Below are 11,807 nucleotides of genomic sequence, written 5' to 3'. Positions count from 1 at the left end.
GCGTCACGTGTCCACACATCCCTGCATACAAGAGCAATCATCCCAACCCGTTCTCTTCTCGCCAATCTACTTAACCCTTTGATGTACGTTTTAGCTCTTACTTCATTTGTTTTCTAAATAAGTAAATGTTGAATTTCAGTCTTAACGTTTGAAGGTCTTGACGATTACCTGAAAAATAAAAGAATAACAATTAAGATAGAAAAATAAAAATGACTTCCAATACCCGCCACTATTGATTTTTTCTCACCACCATACCACCAACTTACCCTGCTTACCACCACGGTACCACACCACCCGCCACTATTGATTTTTTCTCACCACCATACCACCCACTACCCTCCTTGAGCGTGTTCTAATCATCCTTCACTTCAAGATCACAATCAGATATGGAATCACCTGAAACCAACACTCCAAACACTGATATACCCGCCCCACCTCCCATCACCACACTCAACAATGTCAAGCGAGAATCGATGAACCAATATGTGAAGAACTTTGCAACTCAGCATGGTTATATAATTTCAATTCGTAACTCGTCTATCGCAAGGACCTCAATCAAATATGTATGTCATTGTAGTGGGTTACCCAGAGCTACAAAGCAACCACCTAAAGAATCAACATCAAAGTCCTTGAAAATCAACTGCCCATTTCAACTCAAGGCTAAATATAACCCCGAAAATCAGTCTTGGACGCTTTCCCATTTGAATACGACTCACAACCATCCACCCAATCTCAATATTCAACCCTCTATCGAGCCACACGTTATCCAACCATCGATCGAGCTAATCTCAACAATCTCCGATAACCCAGATCTCAAAGAAACTCAACTTGACTCGACCCAGACACAAACGGCTCATATTACCACCCATTCATTCATTCACACCTTTTCTCAACGGATACTCGCACTGTCTGTTGAACAACAGCAACTCTTATTCGTTCAGATTGACAACCTTCTCTCAACAACTGAAAAACTGGGTGCTATCATTGGAACTCAAACTCAGGCAAACACTGACTCCAATTCAGTAGGTATGGGAGGCTTACTCAACACAGTAGTAAGTTATTGTTTACTGTCTCACATTGATATACCATCTCTAGATATGCTCCAATCAAAGCTCACAATATCATTTCCAATATAGTCCAACCCAAGCCATTCTGAAGTCCAGGATGACAGTCGCCATGTGGATAAAAACAAAGTCGAAGACCAACAGATAGATGTATTGATGTTTTCTTTCAAGCTGATTACAAGTACAATGCTGACTGATAACAACCCAATTTGTTAGACTCAAATCGATAAAACATCAAATGACATGCTCCCTGCTGAAATTTCAAATACCCCCTCGCTATCACCCTCGCATCAAGCCACCACCTGTGTTCTCACGGCTTGTGATATTAATTCACCTTTGATGCCTACAAATCAAACTCCTACCTATGGATTTAATCCCGCCGATCTAAAGTGTTCACCACCATGCAAAAACACTGCAACTGAACCGAATGTGGTTAGCCCGAATGCAATCCCACATCCTCTCACTCGCAAGCGAGCCCGCAAGGCAGAGACAGAGGCACAACAAGACAAACAAACAAAGATGCCCTCGAGACTTACTCGCAGTCGGTCGAAAAAGTCGTAAACTTCTTGTTGTAAAGTTTTTCTTACGTAGTGTTGTATTTGAAGAGGTTTGGTTTCTCTTTTTTTGGCTCTTCTCAAAGTAAACAAATGCAATGCATATAGAATGTAAAAGGAAGTTCAAGTATTTGAATTAAACATGAGCTTGTTCAAACTAGATTTCATTCTTCGGCAATCAAAACTGGCATATCTGCCATCTGAGTCCTTGCTTTCATAAGTCTCCACCGGACAAGCAAGTCTTGGTCCGAGTTATCAGCTCGATCAACCATGTATGGTGCTGTCCATACCATCGCATCCTCCATTCCTTGATTCCATTTTTTCCATAAACGGCGAGCCCTTTGAGCCAAAGACGGATACAAGTGCTCCATACGGGTTACTTTGGTCGTATCTACGACGATAAAGAAAAATCAACAGACGCAATTTGACAGATACATGTAAAACAAACTGAAGAACTTACCCTGTGTGCGTAATATCTCTACCTGTATGCTATCAATCCTCTCTTGATACTCAAGTGCCCAGCGGATCAGATGACGAGTTTCTCTAGCAATACGCCTGAGCTCTTCGCCTGCTGCTCTCTTTAGTAAGTAAGCTTTGATACCCTGTTGTGTGTATTCATTGGTAGCCCACTCTTCCTCAGGATGACTCAACCCTCCTATATCCCAGAACGCATGAGTGACTGGCATTGAAGACACTTTGTCAAAAGATGGAAGAGGTAATGCGTCTCTCCTCCTGCGCTGTTGATTATACCTGGTCACATGCCGCTTATAAGTGTTGTACTTTTTTCGTAATAGGACCCCCTTCTTCTTCTTTAAAGTGTTGATCCGAGCTTGATACGATGTTCCTAGATTAGAAAGAAGCATAAGATAAATACAAAATATTTTGCGGCAATCAGGAAACAAAAATGACCTAATTGAAGATGAGCTCGTCTCTGATTTTCAACTACTCCAACCTTTGCCTCGTAGAGCTTTGCCTTTGCCAGCTTGATTGTCATCATCTAAGATAACAAATAACTGTCAGTGTTAAATCTAACTCCAAAAATATGAAAACTTGCCTGACGCATCTGTCAGCCGATTGAGATTTGCGACCCCCAGCTCTGTAGCAAAATCATTAGCCCTCTGTTCCAAAAGGACAATCGTATGAGGTAATCTTAGGAGTTCGGTCCTTTCTTCTTCAGTACGTGCCGCTCTCCTTGTGCTATGGAGGTTCTTGAGTTGATCACTGGTAATTCAGCAGTCTATCAGATTGATGTTACGCCTTACTGGAGTGTCACTAGGCTACATACCGTGCCTCAAGTAGTTCTTCTTCAAGTGCAATATATACTTCCACCTGCTTACACTTGTCTTTTGCACTCTCGCTGATGACTTTCTTTTGTATCTCCTTCTGTCTCAGCCACTGCGCTTCCAGGTGTCCTATGGTATGAGTTGGAAATCTAGCAAGTATGCTTGCCAATTCAGCTTCCGCTTCATCGAATCTTTTCTTGACTTCCTTGCCTCGCCTTTGAATTGATCGGACTGTTGTACGGATTAGGTAGTATGTTAATAAGACAAGTTGCCAAATCAAGATGAAATCGAGAATACTAAGGATACTCACCTGCATTACCTTTTAAAACTTCATTACCATGAATTGAGCGTAAACTAATACTAATCAATCTGTGTTGTGCAGTTGCATACCGGTTTGGTCTTATCTGTGGCGACAAATCTGACCATCTTCGCTCCATACCTTCCCTGTCCGATAGACCGAAACCTTTGTTCAGTCTAGGATTGTAGTCCAACTGACAACCCCACTCATGAACGTAGGCATGAAATACGCTGGTCCCGAATTTCAACCTGCCTTGCTCACGTTTGGTAGCGAATTGATTGCGCTGAGCCAGAAAGGTAAGAACCAACCAAAAAACTCGATTCTTGAAGAGAAAAACAAAAAACACACTCACTTTCAGAATCCCCTTTTCCACATTACATCCGATATCATATAGGAATCCAACCCGATTCCTATCACCGCGGACCTCGGCAACTGTTTTCAACATCCAATCGATCATCGATAACCCAAAGACAGCTCTACATAATGAGATTTCACTGTTAAACTAGGAGGGAATTGAAAGCGAAATCCAACCAGAGGAGTTGATTTCAACACATACTTTTCTCCACTCTGTACGATGTTAATGAAACGCAGAGTGTGATCATGCCGGCATCCCATGCCAAAAAGACCTGTATCATCGCATCCTCCCCAGTGAGACTTTCCTCGCACGTCGTTCGCGGCTGTATGTTGCTCACTACAAGGATGCTGTTGATAATAAAAAGTTAGATTGTTGGCAAGTTTTAAAGAGAACATGGAATTGACACCTACCACCTCTTCATCATTAGCAGGCCCCTGTGGATTTTGACCGGCTTCTTCTGGGATGCAGCTATTCATAAATAACTCAGGGGTTTCCGGTTGATATCCAGGAATTGGGACACTTGCAGCCGCGTGCCTGCGATGCTGAAAGTTCCCATCCATACATACTATGTAATTTGGCTCGTCGGCTTCTGTGTTTCCTTCGGGCGGTCCAAAACACCTAGGACAATTTGCTGCTAGGTGATCAATAGCGGTGAATTTTAGCAGAACAAACTCCTGCTTGCGGATGCTAGTCAGGATGGTCCTATATGCGTCCAGAGCCGAAGTGAAAAGTTCTCGCCAATCTCTCGGCTTTGAATTTAAAAGGAATACAAAAAAGTCAACGTAATTGATAAGCAAACCTAGCAAAAAGGCCTACATTACCACTTTTGGTCTCGATGGGGGGGCTGATATCATCGAGTATCTCGTCGAGCCCTCGTACAAATCCCTGAGTGCGTGTTGCACAGTATTTCCAAATAACGTGGAAGTGCTTGAGCAAGCGTATTGAAAAGGCGGTTTTTGGATGTACTGGGGTCGCTCCAATATAACCCATTTCAACAAGACGAACAGGATCTGACACACAGTCACAAAAGGTTACTTGCTGAATATCTCGAGCTGAATGTACAATAATGTATCTATCAATCAATACATTATAAGTAAAGAAACCAGCACAACTCACTCAACAAATCCACCAGAGTGACCGAGGTAGTTCGTAACCGACGTTGTGAACACGAACATGGTCTTTTAAAGTCCTCATTCCAACGTCTTAGATGACCCCAATTTGAGGTCAATTTGCGGCATCGTAGAAAAGGTGTAAGCATAAGCGCACACTGTTCGGTCCATTGAACTTCTTGTTGTAGCCGACGTTCATCGTAGTGTACCCTTGCAAGACCCGAGATAATATCGTCATCACTATCGAATTCAGAATCTCCATTATCACTGACTTCTTGGATTTCCAGCTCTTGCTCTTCGATATTCATCGGTCCGGGTAGGTTAATGATTTGATCATCATCCATTTGTTCGTCATCTTCATTGTGATAGTCTAAATGATTGTTCAAATCTGGAACTGGTTCAGGCCCGCGGTTAGGCGTAGCCAATCGAGAACTACCAATATGAAGTTTGTTCTTTTTTTTCTGCTCTACAAACTCGCGCTGACGAGTGGTCACTGGTCTGGGATCTTTATTGATCTTCTTGAGAGGCCGATTATACGGTTTGGACGGCATCTGTAATGAATGACAATGGATAGCAAAGATAGATAAGGTGTGACTCGAGGATAGTAAGTCAATTGCTGGCTTTGATTACTAAATGGAAAATTAATATTAATGCTATACTATATCCCTTTGGGGGTTGTTAATGGACTAGACTCTGTCAATTACCAATATGGCACATTGCATACAGGTAAACTGAACTAGCCTCTAGCGTCTTGAATTGGTCAATATCCAGCTTCTGAGAATGGGGCATTGGGTAATAAGGGTTCATGACTTTCATCAAGCTATTGTGTCTGATCTCTTTCATAAGTGATCGGAGTATGTATAATTAAATGCTTCATTCTAGTAACTTGTTTAATATCTATTGAGTTTAACAAACCTACTGTTATTGTAATGACATAATCACAAATGAAAAGCACTGATGACCAAATGGTTATAATCATGTGCTAAGATGCCTCGTAATATGGTCAAATGTAAACCTTTAATCCCTATTGTAGATACCCAACGCATAGGTGTTTGTCTGGTGTAAGTGGATTGCAAGTTGGCAAAAGCAAATGATGCTATGTGTTTGTTATATTCGCGTAATCTACGATATTTGAATGAAACTGGCTTTTGCTATGAAAACGTAAAAATGGGATCCAGCATATCAACGCCTAAAGGACTTCAACAAAAAAATTGTTCAACTTATGAATTGATTAGATCAACACTGCCCTAAAGGACAATAATATTTTCAATTGAGTCAACAAAAGAAAAACACTCAAGGATCTTGTATTATCCTACAAAGAGTACAAAATTGAAATGAAATCGTGATTGATTTTTTTGAAAGTGTCTTTGTTCAAATGTTTCAATTTCTCATGATTGATATTTGTAAACAGTCAATTATTGTGTTGACCATTTGCTTAGCATGACTACATTGGACAGAAGAAATCCTTCAAAATTTGTTTTTGGCTACAAAAAATTCAGACTTTTATAAATCCGCATATCTCTGGTTAGTCACTTCTTTCAGTTTTTATCAATAAGCAATTGAAACTTGCATGAAAGTCTTACACCAATTGTATTCCTAAAAGTAAAAATGGGATTCAGCATTCAACGCGTAAAGGACTCCAACAAAGAAGTTGTTGAACATATGAATTGATCAGATCAACACTGCCCTAAAGGAGAATAAGTACTGAAGAATAGATTTTTTTGAAGATCCGAGTGAGGGAATCATCTAGTATGAAGTCATAAATCAGGCAAAGGAACTCTGTGAAGCGAAGGGATTCACAATTGTGACCAATTGAATATGTGTGAGTCAGTGCTGCTCTATGCCATCATTACTGATTATCCTTTAGGATACAAATTCCGATCTCTACACTTCCATGACATCTATAGACATTTGCTCAGGCGTGATCTTCTTCATATTGATCTTTTTAACCTTCTGTGTTTGTAACTCTACGGTTTATATTACTTTCAAGACACTGAAACTCTCCTCTCGGTTATGTTCCCTTTTTTTCTTAAGAGATCACCAACATCATGATTTCATGGTTTCTATTTTATTGATTATATCATATAATTATTGTTTATATCTAACCTTCAAAGTCATAGAAATGTTTTTATCACCTGCGCGGTATTTGCCATTACTATTACCACCGACAATTGCCCAGATTGACGGTGGGTGCAGTCTTGATCGATTTGGCCATTTTAGATATACATAGCAGGGTCATGATCCATGTTGGAAGTCTCAGTTTACCTTCAAGTCGAATTGGCACTTTCCCTCAAAACCAAAGGATGTGGTCCTTGTTGATACACTACGTGTATCACAGATACTCAACCCTTTCCTCTTCTGTCTATCAGCAAACAGCTATTGTTCTCATATGCTGAGTCTTCTTGTGTTCATTTGTAACTAATTCTTTTGTCACATCATCAGATGATAATGTTATTATCAGATTCTTCCATATATGTTCTTACTCTTTGGAGCTCTCCGTGACATCAATTTTGGGTACTTTCATTTCAAGTTTGTTACTCATGTTTCACATTTGAGGAGGATTCTCACCTCATCTCACCTTTTGAGTTGCCCATATGTTTGTTACTCATGTTTCACATTTGAGGAGGATTCTCACCTCATCTCACCTTTCGAGTTGCCCATATTTGACAATCACTTTGTACATGAAATTTTTCTGCTCACAGAAGGGTTTTTGAGGCGCGGGGAGCTTGCTTCTATTGTCTTTGTTCGTTGTTATTGGCAAAACTTTACTGTACACTCACGCGTGAAATCGTTTCAAGTCCAAAATGGAAGCAGGAGGTACAGCGGGATAATTTCAGATCTTGACAGCAAATGTTTAACGACTAAGGACATGTATGTGGATATATTGTCATGAACATATAAGGCAAAGAACAACTACATCCAACCCATAATTTCTTATACCTCCTTCCCTTTGATTTATTACCAAAAAAGTGATTCACTCCGTTTCCAGTCAAATATTCAGATTGCACGACTCATCAGTGTAAGATCATACTGTACCCTATAAATTTTGACAACGTTATGAGAGTAAGAGTGTGCGGTATCAGTGATATTGATGCACAGACCTCTTACCCTAGTCCAACCCTCTCCACGTGAATTGAATCGCAGTAAACAACAGGTTGCTTGACAGTCCTAATGGATAAAAATCGATTAAATAAACTTGAGTGACAACCTTGGCGAAAGTTGGGAGATTTCATCAGACTGACAAGGGAATGTACAAATACATACCGTCTGGAAATGTGGGGTTGAAGATGATGTAAACCTTTGTACCATTTGCATGGCTTCATTGAATGGGTTTTCTCAAACCGGTCATTGAGCTGATTGTTGTCAGTAATTAGAATCAAAATTAAAAGGTGAATAGAAAATTACAGATTAAAGAACAGTGAAAAGCTCCCACTTGAATCAGTTCGTAAAGACATAGATAGTTTCATTCGTAATACATCGAGCCGTCCGGATCAGATTTGGGGAACTCGGGACGTGGAAAATTTCGGATGGCTTTTATAAACTATTTTTGAATATCAAACAACAAAACACCTAAGTCAATAATTGGATTCACAACGTTGCATGACTCTTCCGATCCTGAGCTCAGTGTTGAAGACTCTACCGAAGATGACGAGGAAGAAGAGGCAGAACAGATGTCCAAATGATTGAAAGAGAGATGGAAAGCCTTGATCAGCTATAGATGTGGCAATCGAAGAATTGAAAAGGAAGATACCCCCGATGTAATGGAATAAACCAAACTGGTGAAAGGTGGACCGCTTGAATTAAGGAGTTAATTTGATTTATTGGTTGGGCGGTCCGTGCGGTTAGTTGAGGCTGGGTCGAGTGTGGGTGAGTGGAAGTGGAAGAACAAAAGCAGTTGGGCGCGTGTCAGACTCTCAGATACACTTGATACCAATTACGACTTACCCTAATTTGGTCTGCTTCTGTTTGCAATTGGGAAAAAACTGTACATGACCTGACGTAACCCCATGTTGATTTAAAATTTGATGGGGGTACTTTTTCTCATGTATTTTTACCTCATCTGGTTTTTCATACCTCAAGTCAGGGTGTGAATAGGGGTCTGAGAGCGGTTATAGTGTTATAGTTTGGCAGGCAGTCAGCAGGCGAAGCAAGATAAACAGATGATTGATCAGGGAATGGAAAGAAAGGATTATAAATTCTGAATTTGATAAGGTGGATGATGGAAAAATAACCTTGGTGAATCGTGATGTGTTGGTACTCCCTTGTGCTATCTTTCAGTCATGGTCTAAAAACATGTTTCACAGTTTGAATTTGCCATACCATAAAGATTGTTTATAAATGTGTAATCCTATGTTTGTCAATACATGAGTAATTGAATTGCAGTAAAACACGAGAACAAAGGATAATATGAACAAAGGATAATATGTGTCTTCAGAGAGAGAGGAAGACCCGATCAAGCTAGGAGATTATAAAGATGAGGTAAAAAAATACCAAATCTGTGATTTTGAATGTCAGTTGCAGTTAGGCCGCCTGTGTAGTTACCGGGGCAACGCCATCTTGGTCCGATGGGGAATGAGATGTCAAACAAGTAACGTTGGATTTAACAACCAAGTACCTATTAGCGGTGATGTCTTCAATCCACAATTTGACTTGAGCATCTGGCAGTTGTCCTGCTGCAGCACCTTTTGAAAGCATCTCGTCGGTAACTTTCAAACCAGGTAGACGGAGGATTGCGAGTTTGACACCGGAGCGGAACTTCTTTGTTGGTAGTGTGATTTGGGGATTTGGGCCTTGAGGGTGAGTGTCGGATTTGACTTGGCGGCCACCTGGAAGGTGTGCTTCTGTTACATGATTGTATAATGTCAATGCAGTGACAGGACCCAATGAAAGAGAGATGAATGCGGCAAAGATGAAAAGATGAACTGACCAACAAGACCATTGAGACGTGTTATGAGTTCTTTTCTAATGTTAGCTTGAGGAGTAGACTTGGTTGCTTTCGTCTTTGACTTTAAGGCAGTGGATGGTGCTTGAGTCGATGCAACAGCAAATCGTTTGAGCAAATGGAAGTCGGTCCGTGCATGATTGGCCCAATGCTCACAAGAAGTGAACTCGTCTTGATACAGCGCCCGAGTCATTGACGTGTTGGGATTCCATGACGCCACAAGAAGGTGAAAATGAAACCTGAATTTATTATGGATAATGCGAAGCTGCCCAGAGTATATCAGTTGAGTTAGACAAAGACCGGAGAAAATCAAAGATACATACCTGCTCAACGACCTTGTTAATCTCTTCGATTCCAACTTTTTCAAGTAAATGTGCCTTTCCGCTATGTCTGCATAGCCGTCCATGTTTAAAGTCCCGTTTGATAGGTTTCATGTTCACCAGGCGTTTGAATACAGGTATAAAGATGGCTTTTTCTTCGGCAGTTAAGTTTTTGGAAGTATCCAAGTCATTTGGAGGGGCGATGGGCAACTCAGTCAGTTGAACTTCTCGTGTTACTTCCTGGATAATTTTTTCAAATACTGTCGGGCTAGAGATATGCTTCTCTTCGTCACTGAAGTTTGACCATGTTTGCCCAACTATCTGGTTGCGCTCCTTGAACCCCACCGATTGTCCTTTGGGAGGCACTACATGAAAGAGGTAGATTTTAAATAAGTAAAGGCAATCGGAGATGACGGAGATGACCATCAAGTGACACTACCAATATTAAATAAAAGACAAATCACAAGTACAACAAGTTTAACTGGATAGTCGAGCTTACTAGGGGTAGTGGTGCTTGCAATACTGTATGTCTGGAAGTTTGTATATTTGTTGGGTTCACGGGCGAGAGGACCTTCATTTCTAGAGAGATAGGTAGGAAGATATGTTAGCTGAAGATATATTCTTTTCAGAACAAGGAAGATACAGACATACAACGCAGCATCGAGTGTAGGCCGGCTGACCCCCACAGCTATGCAAAGCATAGTTTTATCCAGGTTGTATTGAGCTTGTAGCGCTTGAGCCTCGAAAAGGGTCGTTGGTGAAACTCGTGTCTTGAGATGACGCTGACGCCCTAGGATCCGGTCAGCGCGTGCTTGTCCCCATTGAAGACCGAGTTCGTGGAAGTTGTGAATGGTTGGAAGTTGGACGGTCTTCCTCTTGCGCTTGTTTCTGGTGGGTATCTCTTCGTCTTCTTCCTCTTCATCTTCAGTAGAGTCTTCAAGACTGAGCTCAGGATCGGGAGAGTCACGCGATGTTGAAGAATCAGTTCGACGTCGTGTATTTGTGCCAACGTGGCCACCACCACGAGCACGAGTTGCGTAAGGCATTGAGAAGCGTGGTATGTTGTGGGTGGGTGTTGATGGTGAAGCTTGGTGGATAATAATCAGGTGATGATGATGGTGGTTGTGTGGGCAGAGGTTGGAGTAGTGGTTGGTCCGAGTTGATTGCAACAGCGGTTTTATTTGTACACGGTGCTGTGTTGTATGCTGTATCTGGTGTATGCTGTCCCGGGTACGTGGTCCACGTGGTATGTACTTGAAGTAGTGGTGTGGTGTGGTGGTGGTAAGCAGGGTAAGTTGGTGGTATGGTGGTGAGAAAAAATCAATAGCGGCGGGTGGTGTAGAGTTGGTATGTACTCGAATCATTAGTTTGGTGTGGTGGTGGTAAGCAGGGTAAGTTGGTGGTATGGTGGTAAGAAAAACTCAATGGCGGCAGGTGGTATGGTGTGGTGAGGGGTGTGGGGTAAGTTGGTGGTATGGTGGTGAGAAAAACTCAATGGTAGCGGGTGGTGTGGTGTGGTGAGGGGTGTGGGGTAAGTTGGTGGTATGGTGGTGAGAAAAACTCAATGGTGGCGGGTGGTGTGGTGTGGTGAGGGGTGTTTGGTGTAGCCATGGCTTGGTTGGGGATATATGTAAAACTTGTACTTAGCAGAATTTCAACGTGAACCAAGATGTATCTACATGAAAATAGATGCATCTTCGATTCATTTCGGACCCCCTCGGACGGTAGCGATCCCCGGCGGGTCGGATTACTTCAGTCGTTTTAGTAACGTACAGGTGGCTACCTTGCGGCTCTTGTAGTGACTGTTCCAGCGTGTCTTGCAAGGCCGCTTGAGCATGCGGCCTTTGTAACCCATCCGAGTTGCACATGACTTGAAGTCGCA

At 41.7% G+C, this 11,807-nt stretch overlaps 3 protein-coding genes across 3 annotated transcripts; 1 reads left to right on the top strand and 2 right to left on the bottom strand.

Moving 5' to 3' along the window:
* Positions 1 to 386: 386 nt before the first annotated feature.
* On the top strand, positions 387 to 1,625 carry MELLADRAFT_67926 (uncharacterized protein; the record flags this gene model as incomplete). Its single annotated transcript, XM_007416436.1, has 2 exons — positions 387 to 1,052; positions 1,281 to 1,625. 2 exons carry the CDS (start codon positions 387 to 389, stop codon positions 1,623 to 1,625), a joined length of 1,011 nt encoding a protein of 336 aa, XP_007416498.1.
* A 157-nt stretch (positions 1,626 to 1,782) lies between these two features.
* MELLADRAFT_111972 (uncharacterized protein) lies at positions 1,783 to 5,214 on the bottom strand (the record flags this gene model as incomplete). The annotated part of the gene is made up of 4 exons (XM_007416364.1): positions 1,783 to 2,009; positions 2,652 to 2,815; positions 2,904 to 3,132; positions 4,671 to 5,214. 4 exons carry the CDS (start codon positions 5,212 to 5,214, stop codon positions 1,783 to 1,785), a joined length of 1,164 nt encoding a protein of 387 aa, XP_007416426.1.
* A 3,970-nt stretch (positions 5,215 to 9,184) lies between these two features.
* Positions 9,185 to 10,971, bottom strand: MELLADRAFT_67924 (uncharacterized protein; the record flags this gene model as incomplete). The annotated part of the gene is made up of 5 exons (XM_007416363.1): positions 9,185 to 9,504; positions 9,591 to 9,870; positions 9,929 to 10,290; positions 10,425 to 10,504; positions 10,577 to 10,971. The coding sequence occupies 5 exons, from the start codon at positions 10,969 to 10,971 to the stop codon at positions 9,185 to 9,187; spliced, it is 1,437 nt and encodes a 478-aa protein (XP_007416425.1).
* Positions 10,972 to 11,807: the final 836 nt, after the last annotated feature.

Source organism: Melampsora larici-populina, assembly GCF_000204055.1.
Source record: "Melampsora larici-populina 98AG31 unplaced genomic scaffold MELLAscaffold_60, whole genome shotgun sequence".
In the NCBI taxonomy this organism is placed as follows: Eukaryota; Fungi; Basidiomycota; class Pucciniomycetes; order Pucciniales; family Melampsoraceae; genus Melampsora; species Melampsora laricis-populina.
Note: the sequence above shows the minus strand (reverse complement) of the source record. Positions and strands in the feature narration are given on the sequence as shown.